Here is a 21,569-nt window from a genome sequence, read left to right on the forward strand (position 1 = left end):
TGATAAATTGCAGAACTGCCCGGAGCGTTGTGGACTACAAAAAGTCCCCCGCCTCTACCTCCCGGAGCGCTGGGTTCACAGACCTGCGCCACTATTTTACTATTTAAATTCCCGTCAACTAGTCTTAACCCGGAAGGGCCCGGTTGCGCAGGCGCTGCCACGGGACCCCTTCTGCGCATGTGCCTCTCCTGGGTCAGCCGAGCGGGATAGTGACCGCAGGCTGACGTTTGTGACGCAGCTGCCAAGGGGCGGAAAGCTCCCGCCCAGCGCCCCGCCACTCCTCTTCCGCCGCCGGCCTGGGAATGGAAACATCTGCCCCACGTGCCGGAAGCCAGCTGGCGATGAACTCTGCGCGCCACCCAGCGTCCAGCCGCAGCGAGCCTGCGCGAGGAACCTCGCGAGACGAGCTCGCCGAAATGGCGGCGTCCAGTCAAGGTAAGGGCGCGCGCGGAGGGCGCCTGGGGAAGCGCTTGCCTTGGGCCCCGGAAGCGGGGGCTTTGCGCTTGTCGGCCGCCGCGGAAGTTCCTATGGCGCCCCAGCGGAGCGGGGAGCGGCGCTCGCGTTCAGGCCCCGGGCGCGCACTGGCCTGGGCCCGACCGGGCCTTGCGCTTTGCGACTCGCCCAGCCTCTGGCCCCGCCCCGCCCCGCCCCGCCCCGCGCCGCGCCGCGAGCTGACGTCTCGTTCCAGTTTTCGGGGAAGCTCTGTTTCTGTTTCTTTTCTTTCTTTCTTTTTTTTTTTTTTTCCTTTCCGGAACCGGGGATCGAACTCAGGCCCTTGCGCTTGAGAAGCGCTTATTCTACTGAGCCATCTCCCCGGCAGCTGTTTCTTTGACGCTGCTTCTTTGTCCCTGTAGACGTTCCTAGCCCGCCCTTCGTAGGCGTCTTACTCACTGGGTCCTCCCAACAGAATTATTGATGGTTTTTAAAAAAGTAGCTTTCATGACACAGAACTTTAAAATGCTCTTTAACCCAAAGGACTCGACCAAAGAAAGCGCCCCAGTAATTCGGAAAAGAGGGCGTCCTTAAGTTATACTTCTGTGTTTTTCTTAGGGTGTACGTCATTCAGTACTGGTTCAGAAAATCTGATAGCTAAACATCGAAAATTCAGCTCTATACTTAGCCTTAAATTGTTGAAGTTCATCCCGTTCTACTTACTGTGTTTTACTGTTATCTACGTTCTTAAAGTTATTTACACCCATTTTATCTGTGGAAGAAGTACCGTAGAATTAGATACTACTATGTATCCCTTTGACTCAGGTTTTAGTGATGTCACAGTTCAGTGATGTGGTCCTCAGGATTTATGAATACATCCCCAAATTTGGTGTGCACAGTAAATCAGCCCCCACCCAAAGCCACTTGTTAAACATTTATAAGCACACCACTAAATTTAGTTCACTCTACGAACTTGGAATGTGTAATATGATCATTTTCGTAGGGAACACATTGCTTTCATTTACCTAAAGTGTGTAGCTTCATCAAATAGCTGTGAGAACTTTGAGTCTGACAGATTTCAGCCCTTATAATAAACGAGCAAGGAGAGCCCTCACCCTTGATTTTAAGGAGTTCATAAGGATGGCTAATGACTTTCAGGTACCACGTGTCTTAATGGCATCTTAGGGATGACCGCAGAAAATAGGGTAAAGCAGATGGCACTCTGATTTATAATCTCCCTTTTGATTGCAGCCTGTTATTCAGCTAAGAGACTTGATAAACGTACATTAAAACAAACCCCAAACTCCTTTTTCTTTTCAGTGATCATTTTTTCCAATGTAACAGTAATGGTGTTACAGGAAAATGTATTGTTAGGCCATAGAATGCATGATTCCTTAATTATTGATTCTGTGGTTTTGCTACATTGAGATCTATAATCTCTTGAATTATTGTTTTGTGTGTGATGTAAAGATCTACTTGAGCATCATTTCGTTTCTTAGCTATAAATATAGACTATTTTCAACTATTGGAAACACATGCTTTTCCCCATTGAATTGCCTTGGTGCGTTATTAAAAGGCAGGTGACAGCTGTGTGAATCTATTTCTGGACTTCGTATTCTCTTCCACTGATATATTTGTGTACTCTTTGGTCATTTCAGTGGTATGTTGAATACCATAGCTTTATAATCCTGAAATTAGTTAGTTGTGTTTTGTACTGTAATTTTATAATAAATCTTGAAATTTCTTAAACTTTATTCTTTTTCCACCCAAGATTACTGTGGCAGTGTGTCTTCCAAAGTTATTGAATCATTGCCTCCTCTCCCACATGTCTTTTTTTGAACTGACTTTGGTACTCCTCCCACTAAGAGATGGAGTCTTTGCCCTGAATCTGGTTAGGAGTTTGTGACTCCTGAGCAGAATTCAGTGTAAGTAGCACTGCCTGGTTTCTTACCCTTAGTTTTCCCCTCACTGGAAACTGTCACTCCTTGAGCCCAGCCACCATATTGTAAGGAAGCCCAGTCTGGTCTCTGCCAATAGACAGTCTATATGTGACTGTAGAGTTTTCAGATGAGTGCATAGGTTTTTAGCTATACAATTTTCAGCCTGTGTAAGGTTTCCAGTGAAAGTCTCAACCATGATAAGTAGAAACAGTCATTAATGCTATGGCTAAATTCCTGAGCCACATAATTTGATAGCATGTTGTTACTGTTTTGAGGCGGGCTTGCTCTCGAGTTCAGGCTGGTCTTGAACTCTCTTTGGAGCCCAGGCTGGCCTTGAAGTTGGAGTCCTTTTGCCTCAGCCTGCCGAGTGCTTTGATTACAGGTGTGTGCCATCACTGATAGCATGATTTTATTGAATGAAGTTTGGGGGTGATTTGTTGTACAGCCACAGGAACTGGAACACAGTGCTAATTCCTTTGCACTTTCATACAAATTTTAGAACCAGCTTGTCAGTTAGGTAGAAACCTGATTTGGAATTAGTGTCATCTATAGATCAGTATAGATAGAATAAACATCTTAAAAACATTTTGAGTTTTGTATGATATAAACATGGTATCTCTGCCCATTAATTTAGGACATCTTTAGTTTCTGCATTTTGTAGTTTTGTTTGCATTATTTACTATTTAAAATATACTTGGAGAATCCATGGTACATCTACTTCTGTTTCTTTTTTAAAAAATAATTTTATTGAGAAACGAGGCAGTTTCAAAACCGATTACTAGCACAGTTTCAATAATTAATACATTGCATATTGTTGTCTTCTGTTTCTTTAAAAATCTCTTAATCTAGTTAGGAATGATAATGATTCACTATTGCCAAAAATAGATGCTTTCTTACTTAATATCTTAATTCTTGTAGGAAACTTTGAAGGAAAATTTGAGGCACTGGACCTTGCAGAATTTGCTAAAAAGCAGCCATGGTGGCGCAAGCTATTTGGGCAAGAATCTGGACCCTCTGCTGAAAAGTATAGTGTGGCAACCCAGCTGTTAATTGGAGGTGTCACAGGATGGTAAGTGTCTTGTGTGCAGGAATTAGTATTGAGGTTATTGGAATGTTCTTTTAATTACTGAAAATATCTTGACTTTGTTGAAATTGATTACTTAGCATGTAGCATTTATTTACACATACTAAGGTATACTTGATGGTTACACGTAGTGTTCACCGCATGCTGGGCACTGTTTAAAGTACTTAGATAGGTATCTCATTTCCTTCTCATAGCTCTGAAATTAATATGGTTATTACCTGTGCTCCTTTTATAGAAACTGAAGCCCAGAAAAGTTAAATGGCCCAAGGCCACATAGCTAATAAGTGCTGGAACAAGGAGGTAGCCACTCATTAGCTATGTCAGGTAGTAATACAACACAGCTTATGGTTTCATTTGTGACATAGTAAAAAAATGTTAATAGCAAATTTAGTAAGTGAACATCTAATTCATCAATTTCAGAGACTTTATATTTGAAAAAGCTTATTGCATAATGTAAATGAGTATAGAACAGTGCAAATTTTGACTACTATAAACTCCTGTGTAACAACACCATTGAGGTTAAAACATATATGGCTGGCATCCCAGAAAAGCTAAAAGTCGGTAAGCAGTTGTTTGATTTTCTTAATAGGTTTTATTTGTTTTTGTTTTTGTTTTTTGGTGGAACTGGGGATTGAATTCAGGCCCTTTAGCTTGCTAGGGAAGCGCTTATTCCACTGAGCCATCTCCCCGACCCTGATAGTTTTGATAGTAATTGTTACTAAATAGTCTACTGTAGTTGACTTGGTTTCAAACTCTAATCAGTTAATTTATTTTTAATGTATTTGGTACAGGGACTCACTACGCAGCTTGGACTCATAGTGTTCCTCCTGTTTTCAGCCTCCCCAGCGCTGGGATTATAGGCCTGTACCACAATGCCAGGTCTTAGTAGCTCGCTCAGTGTGCCGAGGGGGGGGTGGGGCTGGCATGGCCTGTGGTACCAGGAATCGAAACCTGGTCCCTGTGCTTGCCTAAACATGTGCTTAGTCTGCTGAGCTGTCTTGCTGGCCAGTTTCAAACTTTAAATAAATGCAATCACCCTGTATTTCAATTCTTTTTCTGTTCAACCTGACATTTTGTATGTTTGGCCATGTTGTGTGTAGTTGTAGTTTCTTTGTTTTTGTTAGTGTTTAGAATTCTGTTGTTATGACTATTCCACAGAACATTTATCCATTTGATGACTGACATTTGACTTTTTCAACTTTGACCTAATACGAATAACAATCATATGAACTCTATGCAAATATACCCATGTATTTGTGTTACCCATTTCTGTAGAATCTGCACCTAGGGATTATTAGGTTATGAGATATGGTCTCTTCAGCTTCAGTAGGTTACTTGTCAGACTGCTTTCCAAATGTGGTTGTAAAAGGTTGTGCTCCTGGAAATAGAGTCTGAATGTTCCTGTTGCTCTATATTGTTTTTTGTTGTTGTAACTCTATATTCTTGACAGACTTGACATTGGCTGTTAAGCCAGTGGGATAGATAATGGTATCTCTCTTTTTTTTGTATTTAGAACAAAGTGTACAATGTCTCACCACATAGAATGGACTCATAGTGATCATCTTGTTTACAGCCTCCCAAGTCCTGGGATTACAGGTGTGCACCACTATGCCCAGTCTCAGTTGCCATCTCAGCACACCCCGGGGGTAGGGCCAGCATGGGCAGGCTATTTGGCCAGCCCAGATAATGGTATCTCATCATGGTTTACCTTTATGTTTTCCTGAGTAGGGGTAAAATTAAACTTTTATATGTGTTTGTTCAATATGTCGTTATGTTAAGTTACATGCTACTTTTTTTACTATAAAGTTGTCATTCTTTTGTTGAATTGTTAGAGTTTTAAAAAATATATTCCAAGTGTCGGTCGTTTGTTGATGTGCTTTTAGATTCTTTTAAAACAAATTTTGTATTCTGTAGTTATCTTTTCATTTGCTTTGTGATACTTTTTATTTATTTATTTATTACAGGTCCCCACTATGCTGCTCAGACTTATAGTGATCCTCTTTCCTGTCTCAGCCTCCCCAGAGCTGGGATTACAGGTGTGTGCTACCACGCCATGCCCAGTCTCCATGGCCAGCAGGGGTGCCTTGGCGTCCTGGGCTGGCACAGCACACAGTACCAGAGATTGAACCAGGGTCCTTATGCTTGCCAAGCAGGTGCTTAGACCACTGAGCTATCTCTCCAGCCCTTATTATACTTTTTTTTGAGACAGGGTCTTACTGTGTAGTGCCTTGAACTTTCTTATGTAATCCATGCTAGCCTCAAACTCATGGTGATCCTCCTGCCTCAGCCTCCCAAGTGTTGAAATTATAGGTGTGTGCCATCACTGGTGTGTGCCCAGTTATGATACCTTTTGAAGGTATTAAGGATCTTACTGAAGATCTTATTTTTAATGTGGTCAGTTTGATAATTCTTTACCTTAATAGTGATTTTTATATTTTATTTAAAGAATATTTTTGGCCTATCCCATGTTCCAGAACTTTGTTTTGTATGATTCACGTGGAATTGTTTTTGCATTTCATGTATGGTAGAGTACTCGTTTCATTTTTTCCCATGTGGAATACTCAGTTGTCGCAACATAAGGTATTATGAAAGTTGTCATTCTCTGTACTTCTTTACTCAGTATATGTCTTTGTGTTTGGGTATTTGCATCTTCTTTGGAATTTTTTGGCTATTTCCTTTATTTTTTAACAGTTGAATGCGCAAGTTTACATATCACTAGTAGCAAACATTCAAAATACACAATTTAATGAATTTTGATATATGCACACACATCTAAGACCATCATCACAATGGAGATGGTGAACATATCTGGCTCTGCAAAAGTTTCTGAATACCTCTTTGCAATCCTATCCTCCCTTTCATGTGTCAGGAGCACTGATCTGCTTTCTGTCACTGTAGATTGTTTTGCATTTTCTAGGGATCATATGAATTGTGCATTCTTATAAAATCTACCTGGCTTCATCACTGAACATAATAATTTTGAGATTCATCATTTCTTTTTTGTGTGTCAATCCTTAATTCCTTTTTATTACTGAGTAGTGTTCTATTGGGTGGTTGAACCACAATTTGTTTACTTTGATGTACATTTGGATAGTTTTCACTTTTGGGTTATTATTAAGACTGCAGTGAACATTTGTGTACAAATCTTTCTTTGAACATGTGCTTTCATTTCTATTGGATAAATACATAGGCTTATACATATGGCTGAGACATATGGTAAGCAAATGTTTTAACCTTTCAAGTATTTGCCAATTTTTAAGTGTCCAAACCATCTTTTTGTGTCCTATCAACAGTTTATGGGGGCGCTGGGGAGATAGCTCAGTAGAATAAGTGCTTGCCTGGCAAGTGCAAGGTCCTGAGTTCAATCCCCGGTTCCACAAAAAAAAAAGAAAAAAGGAAAAAAAAAGTTTATGAGGGCTCCAGTTTCTGTGCATCCTCACCAAAACTTGATATATTTATTTTTATTATAACTGTCATTGTGGGTGGGAAGTGATGTATCTTGGTGCCATTATCATGCTATTTTGATTATTGTTATGCTTTGTATCTAGGTGTCCCCTCAAAGCCTCACGGGCTATATGTGGGGCTTTTTGGAGGTAACTGGATCTAGGGTGTGTGTGTATGGACTAAGGGTGTGTAGTAACTAAAGTAGTCCACTGATTGGTTTGTTGTAGTTCTGGGTATGGATAGTGGGAGGAAACCCCTACCCCAGTTAATCCAGTAGGCTTGCCGTCTCAATGGGATAAAAGTTCAGAAGTCTCGCTGCTTGTTGCTTCCTGCTTGCCATGCCATGGGCTGCTTTTCCTCCACATGCCCCTCTGCCATGCTACCCTGGAGCAGCTGACTATGAACTGTGAAACCTCTGTAAACTGAGAGCTAAAATAAAACTTCCTTTAACTTGTAGGTGCTGGGTATTTTGTCCCACCAGTAAGAAAGGTAACTAAGGCAATTACTTTATAATAATGAATGAAATTAGCTTGTAAGCCTTAAAACTTCATTTTTTGAAAGCTCTTTTAAGTACTTAGCATTTCCATATGAATTTTAAAATCACCTTGCTGCCACTTTCTACCCAAAGACTGTTATTTTACATAGGATTGCATTGAGCTGTAAACAATGGCATAGCTCTGTTTAGATTTCCCTTAATTTCTTCAGCAGCGCTTTATACGTTATGTACATCTTATTGATAGATCAATATTATATCAGTACATACTGAATACTTCTGAGTATTTCATATTTATAATGCTGCTATGAATGCCATTTTGAATTTTAATTCTTCCATTATTTATTGCTTGTATACAAAACTGAAGTTCGGCTAGGTGTGATCCTGCATGCCTGTAGTCCCAACACTTGCAAGGCTGAGGTAGGAGGATTGCTGTGAATTTAAGTCCAGCCCGGGCTACATAGTGAGATCCTGTCTCCAAAAAAATGCATTTGATTTGTGTATTGGTGTTATATAGTGTAATCTTGCTAAAGTCATTAATTGCATATTTGGGAGGATCTTCAAGGCTATCCTTATGTTTACTAATTCTCTGGGAGGATTCACAGAACTAAGCTGTTTTACTTGAGGTTACAATTTTACATTGAAAGGGTGCTTATTGCACAGGGAAGCAACACAACACAATCCCAGGGAACTCCATGCATGGAGCTTCCTGATGTCTTTTGTTTAAAATGGGTTTCTCTACGCAGCAGATAGATAGGTCTTATGTCTTTAAATTCCAGTTGACAGTCTTCATTTTAATTGGATGCTTACACTGTTTACATTTAAGCTTTAAAAAAAATTAACAGTTGTATATGTTCATGGTATGCAATGTTTCTACATATGCATACTTTCCTGAATGATAGAGTCAAAGCATGAACATATGCATTCCCTCACATACTTTTTTTTGTGTTTCTTTGCAAAAGGGTCTCGCTGTGTAGTACAAGCTAGCCTTGAACTCACCGTGTTGCCTAGGGTGGTCTTGTACACATATAAATCTTCTTGCCACAGCCTCCCAAAAGTTGGGATTACAAGCATGCATTACCGTGCCCTGCAGCTCACGTGCTTAACATGTTTTTTTAGGAGAACACTTGAAATCTACTCTCAGCAACATTTGGATATACAGTGTACAGTCTTAAATGTAACCATAATGATGTGTAGAATTCTTGAATTTATTCCTTCTAACTGAAATTTTGTATCTTTTAAAAAATGTTTATATTTATTTTTAATTGGCATATAATAAAAGTTGTATATATTAATGGAGTACTATGTGATGTTTTAGTATATGTATGTGAAACGTCACATAGTATGTTGTATATGTGCAGTGTTTAAATCACAGCAAACATAAATCTCATCAAGTATTCATCATTTTTTTTTGTATTTAGGACAGGGTGTACAGGGTCTCACTGCATAGATTGGACTCGTAGTGATTCTTCTGTTTTCAGCCTCCCAAGTGCTGGGATTACAGGTGCACGCCACCATGCCCAGTCTCAATCGCCATCTCATTGTGCTCCAGAGGCGGGGCCGGCAGCACAGGCCAGGGGATGGAACTCCTGGCCCCTGCATCTGCCTAAGCAGGTGCTTTAATCCTCTGAGCTATTTGGCCAGCCCTCTTTTTGAATTTTTGAGACAGGGTTTTGTTGTGTAGTTCAGACTGGCCTTGGACTCATTATGTATTTCACACTGGCCTCAAACTCCCAGCAGTCCTCTTGTCTCAGCCTTCCCTATAGGCTTGTCCTGCCATAACCAGCACATTTAATATTTCTTTATGTTGAAAATCCTTTCTGGCCTTTTGAGATACACAGTGCATTGTCATCATCTATAGGTACCCAACTGTACTACAGAAATTTTTGCTCCTGTCGAGCTATAATACCCATTGATCAATGGTATTGATCAATTCACTGCATCTCTCCTCTGCCTTATGCTCTCTAGCCTCTGGAAATGACCATTCTACTGTCAGCTTGTACCACATCAACTTTTTCAGATTTCACATGTGAGTAAGCTCATGTAGCACTCGGCTTTTTGTGCCTGCCTTGTCGCACTCAACATTTCCATCTGTGTTGCTGCAAATGACAAAATTTGACTTGTTAATGGCCGAATAGGATTCTGTGTGTGTATATAGACTTTCTCTATTCATCATGTGATGAACACGCTGGTTGTTTCTGTTCCTTGGCTATTGTGAGCCATGCTATGATCAACATGGGAGTGCAGATGTCTTTGACATATGGATTTCATTTCCTTTAGATGGAAACTCAGTAGTGGGATTCCTCAATCATATGGTAGTTCTATTTTTAATTTTTTGATGAAACTCATTACTGTTTTCCACAATGGGTATACTGATTTACATTTTCCCACCAACAGTGTACAAGGGTTCCCTTTACATCCTCCTCAGCACTTTGTCTTTTTGAGAACAGCCATTCTTACACAGGAGATAAAATTGCTTTCTCGATGATAACATTTAACAGTAGTGAAGATCTATCATATACCAGACACTGGGACAGACACGTTATATACACAGTCTCACTGATCTCTCGTAAGACCTGTGAGGTAATTATCATTTAACTCCTTTAAGTAAAGGAATCAAGGCTTTAGGAAGTGAACTTGTTTGCTGGAATCATTCAGCCCTTGGGTGATGCAAATGCAATTCATTCAGAGTTAATGGATCCCAGAGTCCATATACATGTTGTTATATATCATTACATCCTCCAGTGACACTTTCTTGATAAACTAGATATTCGAAATGGTCTTTTAAGTGCAACATAGGTCTCCACTGTTAAGAGGTCAGCTTCTGAGTGACTCCAAGATTAGGAAAGGCTGTATTTCACTTAGTTCTTGATCCAGTTTCCACAGAAACTCAACTTGACATTTTTCATCTACAGACACCTCCTGTGTCATTAACATTTTAGCTGTCTGGAACCCATGGGAGAATTTTTAAAGCTTTGTGCTCCCAAAACATCCATTTGTTCTCTAAACATCCCATAGAGAATGCATTGGCATGTTTGCTGGTAAGCTTCATAGAATAGAGAACTGGGTAAATTGCTTCAATTCCCTGTCAGCTCTCTGTTTCATCCATTTACTCACAGTATGACTATGGGAAGGTCACTGATCTCTAAGAGCTTCAGGTCCCTCACAGTTCTTTAGGTTGGAAGTCCAACACAGGTCTCACTGGGCTACAGTCAGGTTATCAAGAAGACTGTTCCTTCCTGGAGGCTTTAGGGGAGAATCAGTTTTCATGGGTTTTTTGTTTGTTTGTTTTTGCGGTACCAGGGATTGAACTCAGGACCTTGCACTTGCCAGGCAGGTGCTCAAGCCTCTGAGCTATATCCCTGGGCCTTCATGGTTTTTCTAGCTTCGAGAGACCACCTGCTGCATTCCGTGGCTCCTGATCTTCCTCCATCTCAAAGGCCAGAAACATTATATCTCTAACCATTCTTTCACAGTTACTCTTTCCTCTGATTTCTTCTGCCTTTTTTGCTTTCAAAACCTGTGATAGCACTGCACCCACTACAGGTCTTGCAAACATCTCTTGAAGTGTCCAGAATAGTAGCATCAGGAAGATTCAGATTGGGCCAAATCAAAGTTTCACATCAAAATATTAGATGGATCATTAAGAATTTTTCTACATTGGCTTGCTCATCTTGTGTGATAGATTAACTAATGGGCAACTTGTAAGACTCAGCTGAACTAAAACACCATGGTCCTGGGTGTGGAAGACCCACCTGAGGATTGTTGCCAACAGCATAAGAGAACTGGAGGGGAAAGTGATGTGCTGTTGATCCTCCAGGAGAAACTTGTCATGCTGGCTTTCCTGGTATGAACTCTGCAGTGCTCATCATTTGGAGGAGCGTAAGACCTTACTGTCACTGAGGATGGCTATGGTTCTCTTTTGGGGAAGCTCTGGTCTTTACTTTGAGCATTGCTTCCTGGCTACAGTGCAGATCCCTCAGCCTATAGCACAGATGCTTCATCCCTCTGGTATGGACTTTCTAGCTTTACCACTGACCTTTGGGCCTTCCCAGTGCAGATCTTTGATACAGACTTGCATAATACATTGTCATGTGCTCTAGGCCTACAGTTGGTTGGACTTATGGAGAACATTGCCATGGGCTCTAGGCCTTCAGCTAGACTTGTGCAGGACATTGGCATCCAGGCCCTCAGTTGTATTCTTTGGCTCTCTAGTGCATGGACAGATTTCCTGAACTCTTTTTGCCTTTGACTGTAGGAGAGTATTATAAAATAATCCTATGAATTGTGTCCTATATTAAATCTTTTCCCCTGTAAACTGACTACAACACATTGATATATCCATACCTTATCTCCAGGTTAACTTCAGAACATTACTGGAAGTAGACAGAATGCTACCAAATAAATTCCTTGCTGATAGCTCGATCTGACCAGACTGGTTCAGGGTTGCAGTGCAAGAGGGTGGTCTGTTAGGCATCCCCCTTGCTGGGCTGATAGATAAGGTCAGGTTGAGGTAATAGAAAAGGGGTACTCCCTGGGTTTGGTTGGGATAGGTATAATAGGGAGGGCTTCTCCTGCTTTACACAGGGTGGCACAGAAGCCATCCTGGGTGAGGTGGGCTGAGAAAACAGGCCGGATTCAACACAGCCAAATAGAGGAGGAGCCCAGGCAGAGTTACTGAGACAAACTCATCTGAAAACACAGATAACTGGAAGAAATGGAAGGACATACATCTTGATGCCATGTGGCAGTTGTGTGGCAAACTCTAGCCACACAGGGTACATTTGGATTGTAAAGACTTGGCTCTTTTGCCTTCCTCCAAACAAAGACCCTGTAGTCTGGCAGCAAATTTTGCCAGCACACTTATGGACCAGTGACCAGGAAGCTGCTCCCTCTCCATGGGCTGACAGTTCTTTTCTTTTTTTAATTTGAACTGTAGTGGCTAATTGGAACCTCTAGCGACAAGGTTAGGGACTGCAGTGGCAGTGAATAGAACAGTACCAGTCCTCCTGGCAGAAAACTTCCCAAGCATGGATAAAGAGTTTGACATACAAATAAGTGAGGCACATATAACTCCAGTTAGCCATAACCAAAATAAATCTACACCACAAAGTGTACAGTAATCAAGATTCCAGAAATTTGGTACAAGAGCAGAATATTAAAAGGAATTCAACAATGGTTGCTTTACTGCCTAATGTTGTCTTCAAATTAGTTGTTCATATTATCAGATAATAAGTGTGCAAAATTGATAAAAAGTTATGAGAAATTAAAAGAGACAAAAAATTCAAGCATCAACTGCTCTCCTCTGTAGAATAGCAGAAATGAGTACAACTATGTAAGCCATCCTGAATACATGCATAAGCATGTATCTTCCCCCCTTTCTCTCCCGCTGTAACAATATCTTGCATACACATTTAACTCAAAAAGAAATTCATAGACTAAAATCAAAGGATGACATCACAACATCCTACCTGCGTGTAAGTGGCAGGACTCTTCCTGAAATTCTGTCTTTAAAGCAACGTCTGCACGAGCCTCCCACCCCTCAGCCTCTGATAACACTGTTTGCATCAGCTCATTTCCATTCTCCATGTTAGTGAAATCATGTGGTGGTTCAGTTAGTGCAGTGCCCACCAATTTCATCCATACTGTTGCAAATGAAGTGTTCCCCTTTTAAAGGCAGAATAGTGTTCCATTATGTATGGACCTTCATTCACTGATAAGCACATAGGTTGATTCCATAGCTTGGCTGTTGAATAGTCGTGAGTACAGGAGTGCAGGTGTCTCTACACACCGAGTGCATTACCTTTTAGGCTGTTTTGTGACCTAGCAAATGGTCTGGATTTGACTCACATGCCATGGTTTGTTTTGACTCTTGTTTTAGAAAAAAATGTATATGCTGCTATGTTTTTTAAATTAATTTTATTGAGAAATAAATAGCAATAAGACAGTTTCAAAACCAAGTAGTAGGACAGTTTCAGTAATTAATACATTGCATATTGTTGTCTTCGTAGTGGTTATTCATAGTACAAGATACAGACATGATATCCGGTCCAAACACTATTAGTACAAATCTTTCTCCTCATTGAATTAAGCGAAAGTAGCTGTATATCTATCCTATTTTGAATATACAGATACAAAATGGTCCTTCATTTGTAACCCTTTTTCTTGTTTAGTTTTGTCAGAGAAGAGTATTCCATTGCGTTCAAATATTGTAGGTGCGTGAATTCAGCAAAATAATTCAATATAGTCCAGTAGTCCATAATAGTAGTGGGTTTTCTGTAGGACTGGCAATATCAGAAGTTGTTGACTTGACCCTTTTACAGCTCAGCATATTAATATGACTTTACTTTTTATACCTCGTTTTTATACTTTTCTGCTGGATGGTTAAGACCAAGATAAAGCAAGACCTATATAACAAGAAATGTCCCTCAGGATTTACCCTGAAACCCTATACTGTAGTTTGTAGATCCTCTTTGAATGTCAGCCATGTGGATGAGTCCCGGCCATTGCTTGACCAATTTGCTCTCTGTGAAAGCCTGAGAGAATGTTTTCTCTCCGTGTGACTCTCCCTAGGCACACTCTATATCATCAATCACTTTCCTCTGTGGCCCTATAATCTCCTTGATCAGAAAATTTGGGACACAGCTGAGTTACAGGATGTTACAGTACAGGTTCTCCTATGTCCTGAGTGCTCACTGACCTTGAGAGGCTAGAACGAAAATGTTGGCTGTCCTTGCAGCCCTTCTTTTTCTCTAATTTTTGGTCTGCAAACTTAAGTTGTTAACTATCCAGAAGAGAAGCTTAATAATATTAACCTATAACATAGGCAGTTGAGCTTAACCTCACTATCTGTCTGAATTTCAAATGTCTTAGATAAAACATAGAACAAGTATTTTCCATCAAGTATTGGTATGTTAAACTTTAAATCCTTACAGAATGTGAAGGGAAAAAATAAAATAAGAAAAAATATTTAAAAAAATAGGAATAAACAATTAAATATTTTTACACAGAAATTTAGAAATCTAACCATATACAGCATTGTAGCAGGACAGTCCTATGGCATTTTTTTCTTGTCTCTTGTTTTCATTTATTACCCTTTTTTTAAACAAGCATTTATTGGAGAGACAGTATGGCAGTAATTGGTGTGTCATGACAAGCTGTATGTATTTAGAAGACCAGAGTGACAGGCACTCCAAGCATGACCCTTCTATTACACATTGCTATCTTCAGTGCAGTTGCTTAGTTCTCCAGTATCACCATATATATTTAGTCAGGGTGAGAATCCTGCCAGTTAACTGCTAGTTTCAAAAACCTGCTGAAGATTCTCAAGATCATTACCTTTTCCATCTTGTGCATATAAATGTATGGCTTTCCCCCTGTCATGTTTCCTAGCTTTCCTCTTTACCCTCTCTTCGTTGTTTAATCCTTAAGTTCTTGCTTTCCTTTTAATTGTGTTATACCTTTCTATTTTTATTTTTTCTTTTGAGTTCTTACACTAGGGAGACTATATATTTACAAATGTGGGTCTTATTTATTTCACTTATGGGTATATCTTCAAGTGGTATCCACTTAAATATAAAGGCTTTGAGTTTATCATTCTTTATAACTGAGTAATACTCCATTGTATAAAAATACCACATCTTTTTCATCATGTTGAGAATATATTCTGGGGATCAGAAGTGGGTGTAATGAGGTCAGGTGACAAGCTGTAACAATAATATTCCCTAGAGAGCCTGTTAAAGACCAGAGCAGATACCATTTAGTCATGGAGACAGATGAGAGTGTCTAGAAATTGAGCGCACAGAGGAATGATCCTCATCAGTAGTCAGGGAAATGCAAATCAAAATCACAGTAAAATGGTACTTCACACCTGTTAGGATAGCTCTTTCCCAAAAGACTAAAGATCCCTAGAGCTGGTCAAGTTGTGGAGGAAGGGAACCCTTGAGCACTGTTGCTGGGAATGTAAATTAGTGCTCCCGTTGTGGAACACAGTATGGAGGAGGCGAAGTAAGCCAGGCACAGAAAGAAAAGCACTGTGTGACTGAGCTTTGGAATCTTCTTTTAAAACATCAAATGCTGTACACAGAGTTAGTGAACCAGGCATTGGGTACCAGGGTCAGGGCAGGGGTGGTGTAGGCCCAAGTAGGACCAAGTAGCAGGACAGATGTAGCAGGTATGGAAGATAATCAAATCTAGATACCTAATATACAATGTGAGGATTATAGGTAATAAAATTGTATTATGTTCAGGTGTTTGTTAAATAAATAGGTTTTAGCTCGTCTTGTAACTAGAAAAGTGAATTTGTGAGATGATGGATTGTTAGTTCACTGCAGTAGCCATTTAATTATGTGTGTCCTATCACATCATGTTGTAAGCCCAGTTGCTTTTTTAAAAAGAGAGTAATCAGGGCCGAGGAGATAGCTCAGTAGAGTAAGTGTTTGACTGGCTAGTGCAAGGGCCTGAGTTCAATCCCTGGTTCTGCAAGTAAATAAATAAATAAAATAAAAAGAGAATAATCAACTCTTCCCAAAGTTCCCAAATGAGGCCTGAAAAGTTTAACACTAGCATTAGGTGTCATCATGATAAAATGGTTTTATTGAAGCCATAGTAGAAAAGTCTGCATGGAGTGGATTTGAGAGAATGGATGCAGAGGACCACGATGGCAGCAGCAATTGTAGGCAGTCCTAAACTTTTTTTTGCTACTATAAAGGAGGCCAAAGGAAAGGGAAGGTGGCTGGAGAAGAATTACAGTGCAGGGGAACTTTTTCAGCAGTGGTTATTAATGACTATAGAATATTTGTATGCAGCAGTGAACAAAATAGAATATCAGCCCTCATGGAGCCTATGGCTTGTTTATTTTTAGTTCAAGGTGGAGGCAAAAGTAGACTATAATGCAAATAATGATATTAAACTGGCCATTAGATGTAGCCACTCAGCTACCATGTGGGCTTGTGGTGGTGAACCTATGGCACTTGTGCCACAGTGCGCTGTTAGCACTGAAAGCCCTAAAAGATTTGCCATCACAGATATAGACATTTCACATTCATCCAAGTGGCATTATTCTCACCACCGCCCGATCACCTTTTCTCTGTTCCTCTTTCTTGTTTTCATGTCATTAAAAAGGCCAGGCACTGTTTGCCTGTGTCATTCAGGACAGAGTCCTATCCTCAGCCCCTGCAACTTCTCTATCCTCCAATGTGATCCACCAGCACAGTTGCCTTTATCTCTGTGAATTGAAGGTTCTTGCTAAAACCATAGACTTCAAAAGGGATGCAGCCAAGATTGGATTTATGTCGTGCTCCACTTGGAGCTGGCTTTCTGTGGCGGGTAGGAACGAACAGGCTGGATCGTTTTAAGATAAGATATGAACATCAGCAGAAGTACTTGTTGTGTGCCTCTGTAGACCGCCAGCTTACCTCATGTTGGTTTGGTTTTTGTAGGTGTACTGGTTTCATATTCCAGAAGGTTGGAAAGTTGGCTGCTACAGCTGTTGGAGGTGGATTTTTTCTCCTTCAGGTCTGTATATGAAATGTTCTTAGCCATTTGAAAATTCTACTTCTCCATTAGGGACCATTGAAGTTGGAGGAATGAAAGTGTAGTTCTGTCCATATTATGCTAGAATAGTTTTTGCAGTTGTTTCTGTGTACTGTTTTAAAAGCTGGTAACCATTTCACTCAAGTTTTATCAATTACTAGTCACATTTTATTTCCTCATATATAACATGGGGACAAAAGTACATATACCTTATTGTAGCTCCCTTAAGAACTACTGAAATATTAAGCAGATGTGATGTTAAAACTTTAAGTGACCCTGTTGCCTTGTGATACAGTTTATTCCCATGAGTTAACACCTTCCCACTGGCTTCAACTACCAGTGATGTATGTATTACTATCCCATCAGTGTGTACCACTGCAAGTATAAATTATTTACCTACTTTTATAGGTCTTTTTGCTAATAAAGTTAATAAAAAGTCTATAAATGGACCAAATCTAGTTTATTGGTTGAATGTGAGTAATTACTGCCCAAGTGAATGTTAATATTCATGCCAATGAAAATGATAACCAACACATTTATTTAAACAAAAAGAAATTTATGTTTGTGAATTTGTATATAAAGGTGACTGATTTGTGCACAGTATGCAAAATGCCACATCTTGGAACAATGTCATAGCCTTGTGTATGCTAGGCAAGTACTATACCACTGACTACACCCTCAGCCCCAGATCTCTTTTTTTTTCATAACTATGTGAGCAGTTCTAGTTCATTTACCTTTCTATGTAAGCTTTAGAACTTTTTTTGTATTTTAGGGAAAGGTCTACAGGGTGTTCAGGGTCTCACTACTAGATTGGACTCGTAGTGATCCGCCTGTTTACAGCCTCCCAAGAGCTGGGATTACAGGTGCGCGCCACCACACCCAGTCTCCATTGCCATCTCAGTGCACCCTGGGGTGGGGGATCGGACTAGAACTTGTGTTTTTAAATATCTATAAAAGATTGTGGGGCTGGTGAGATGGCTCAGTGGTCTAAAGCACCTACTTAGAACAAGCTTAGCAAAGCACAGGGACCACAGCAGTTCAATCCCCCAGCACCACATGCCAGCCAGCCCCGCCCCCTGGTGGGCTGAGCTGGCCACACACACACACACACACACACAAATAAATAAAATTTAAAAAAAAGATTGTGCTGGTGTTGCATTTTACACATCCCTCCTGTGTTAAGTCTTCCACATAAAACAGTGTATACATGCATAAGGGCACATATAGTGTTAGTGTCAGTAGATTGTGCCAGATTGCTCTCTTAAAAGGCTCCAGGTAATGCTGTTAATATGACGTATTAATGATGTTTTTCCAGACCTTCACTAATGTAGGATACTCTTCATCTTTTTCTCCAGTCTGGTAAAAGAACTGTGTACTGACTTATTGTCTTAATTTATACGACCTGAAGTATTTAGTGAAGGTGAACTTTTTCTTGGTCAGTGTATTATGTGAATTGCCTTTGCCTGTGTAAGTGGAGTTTTTTCCGACTGACTTGTAAAAGAACTTCACTTTTTATGAGTATTAATGTTTTCTTCATGATCCGAACATTTTCTCCAGCCTGTCCTGTTTGCGTAAAAATTGGCAGTGGTGTCATTAAATAAAGTAAGGACTAGAGGAAGAGCAACTGCAGGAAGAGACTCTAGAAGGGTAAAGGATTCCCATTTAGATGATGATCAAAAATTGGGTAGAAGTGATACTCATGGGAGACTGAGTGATGGGCTACATTTCATTCTTTACTCCTTGTATGACACTCACCCTTCGTAAGTCTGTGCACTTAATCTTGTCATGTTCAAAATTCCTTGATAAGATTGTTTTCTCTGACTTGCCTGTTTTGATTTTCATTTACCATCTTCTTGTTTAAGCTAACTTGAAATTTGGGAACAAAATTCTGTAAAGGAGGGAGAAGACCACAAATACATCAAGAGAATTGCCAGCAGTTACTGAGGGCCATCTGTTTATATCCCGTGCCAGGGATGCATGGGGTGGATGCTGAGTAGATGTTGAATGTCATTGTCTACAAAGAGCCAGAGAGAGTTCTTTCCAAAAGTGAGAAGTTGGAGAGTTTCGACTGTCTGCTTCATGATTTATGCTGACAAAAAGAAATAGCAGGTCTCTGTTTCTCATTTCTTCTTCTTCTTCTTGAAAACGTAGCTTGCAAACCACACTGGATATATTAAAGTCGACTGGCAGCGAGTAGAGACAGACATGAAAAAAGCCAAAGAGCAGCTGAAGATTCGGAAGAGCAACCAGATAACAACCGAGGTCAAGAGCAAAGCCGAGGAGGTACGGCAAGTTTTGTTCACAGGCCGTGTGTGAAGGGTAGACAGAAATGAAGCAGGCACACCAACATCTCAGCAGTGGCCAAGGGGCCAAGGTTAAAGAAATTATAAAGAACTTGGAATAATATGATGAAAACCATATTGTATAAATTAGCCATGGTTGAAACATCTAATTCAAAGCCCTTTTAAAAAAGCTGCATAAATGAGGGCCAGCCAGATAGCTCAGTGGACTAAAGTGCCTGCTGAGGTAGGCACAGGGACCCGGCATGCTGTGCCGGCCCTGAGAAGGCTAATGAGACAGGGCATGGTGGTGCACGCCTGTGATCCCAGCACTTGGGAAGCTGAAAACAGGAGGATCACTGTAAGTCCAAATTGTGTAGTGAGACCCTGTACTAAATTTTTAAAAAGCTGTATAAATGAATCAGTTGGTGGCCTTTATCAGTGAGTATACAAAATGATACAGATAATATTGGTAGTTGGCTAGTTCTTGGAGGACTGGGCTACTGCCACGGATAGGAAGTCAGTTCTACTGCCCGTGTGATCATTTGTTTTTGTCTCTGAGCCCACTTCTCTCTGAAACATCCACAATCTGCATAACTAGTAGGACTGCCGAGCTGAGGGGTTGGCAGGCTTCTGTAAAGGGCCAGATGGTAAATATTTTCAGCTTTGCATGCCATACGGTCTCTGTCATAACTACTCAACGCTACTATGTAAAATGAAAATAGACGTAGATGATGTATAAACAAGTAGGTGTGGCTATGTTGCTATAAAACTTTATTTAAAAGCAGATACAGGAGCATAAATCCAAGTTAGGTTATATTTGCTTTCATTAAAGGGACAGTAAATCTCTGTGTTTTGCTACTTTATTACCTTTAAAAACATGTTAATTATCCCAAAAAAAAACAAGTACACTGTATTGGGGAAAAATAAGCTGGAGTTGGACTGTCAAGAAGGTGGCTGGTCTCTAGCTCCCTCTACTTCCTGGGGAAAAGGAACAGATTTAGTGCAGAGGAGGAAAACACCCGGTGTCCTCAGGGTTATTGTATACTGAGGGGCTTTTCGTGCTGGGGACTGGGGACTTAAAGATAAATCGGCATACTCCTTGTCCTTGTGGAAGTCACACTGTAGTAGCAGTGACAGGAAACTGTCATGTAACCAAGTGGAGTAGTAGATGAAGTACTTAGGTAAATATGGCAGGTAAATACATGTGCTTTTTTCAACTTCTGAAGTATTTCTGAAAGATGGTAACAAAGTAAAAAAAGCCCAAACTCACAAGGACCAAGAGAACAGGAGATAAACACTAGAAGACAAGACATGTCAGCAACTTCTGGAAGTTGGAAAACAGATAGTTGAATGATAAGTGACTTAGCAAAATAGAATTTTTTTTGCAGTACTGGGGGTTCAATTTTGGACCTTGTGCTTGCCAGGCAGGTGCTTATGGTGCTGAGCTATCTCCCTGGCCCAAATGAAAGAAAAAATTCTGAGCAGAAGCCTCAGCACGTCAGGTACACGGTGACAGTCCTTGTACGGTGGCAACTATTTGTTAAAGCTGGTGCTGTTGTCCAGTGTGGGATCATAGAACCTGTTTTCTGACTTGGAAAACAAAGCTGTGAAGTTCACTATTTAGCAGTGAGATAACTTGAAACAGTTTTAGTGGTGAAGTTGAGTGATGAAGTAACAAATTGAAGAATAAATAGGAAGAAAATAGAAATAATAAATGCAGTTATTTCAAAAAAGGTGGAGCCTCTTTTGTTTCCTTCTGGTGGTAGATGTCCCCATTTATTTAGAGAAATGTGAAGGTCCAGGGGAGTTAAGGGCAGGGGTGGGAGTGAGGTTTGAAGACTGGCTGAAGAAGAATGGGGTGACAAAATGATGGCGAATTTAGGGTGTCAGTAGCTTACATGGGAGATGAAGTCCCTGTACTTGAGTTCAAGGGATAATAAGGCCAGGAGGCTTAAGGGTACCTGGATGTACCCTCCAAGCCTCAGATAAGGAGGAACTTCACAGGGCAAAGAGAGATGGTGATCTTTGTAGTTTAAGGAAATGAGGATGTTGCTTATTAATCATCAGTAATAGAGATGAATCCTGATATTAACATCTTTTACAAAATAACCCATTTGCTAAATATTCTGTTCCCAGGTTGTGTCATTTGTGAAGAAGAATGTTGTTGTGACTGGAGGATTTTTTGGAGGCTTTCTGCTCGGCATGGCATCCTAAGGAGAACAACTGTACTTCTATTTTCTGGTTTTTTCCCTCCAGCGGACAGCCTACACTCCATAATAGGGCATCAAATGTCTCCCTGCTCTTCTCCTGTGCCTTCCTCCCTGTTGTGACAGATCTGAATGGCTTCTCTAGGCATCTGT

General features: G+C 40.4%; 1 protein-coding gene across 1 annotated transcript; it reads left to right on the top strand.

The window, feature by feature from the left end:
* The first annotated feature begins 279 nt into the window (after positions 1-279).
* Fundc2 (FUN14 domain containing 2) lies at positions 280-21,563 on the top strand. Its single transcript, XM_004648250.2, has 5 exons — positions 280-435; positions 3,291-3,441; positions 16,834-16,909; positions 19,079-19,210; positions 21,346-21,563. Exons 1-5 carry the CDS (start codon positions 303-305, stop codon positions 21,421-21,423), a joined length of 570 nt encoding a protein of 189 aa, XP_004648307.1. The 5' UTR covers positions 280-302; the 3' UTR covers positions 21,424-21,563.
* The last annotated feature ends 6 nt before the right edge of the window (positions 21,564-21,569 follow it).

This window comes from Octodon degus, unplaced genomic scaffold (assembly GCF_000260255.1).
Source record: "Octodon degus isolate 3935 unplaced genomic scaffold, OctDeg1.0 scaffold00373, whole genome shotgun sequence".
NCBI lineage: Eukaryota > Metazoa > Chordata > Mammalia > Rodentia > Octodontidae > Octodon > Octodon degus.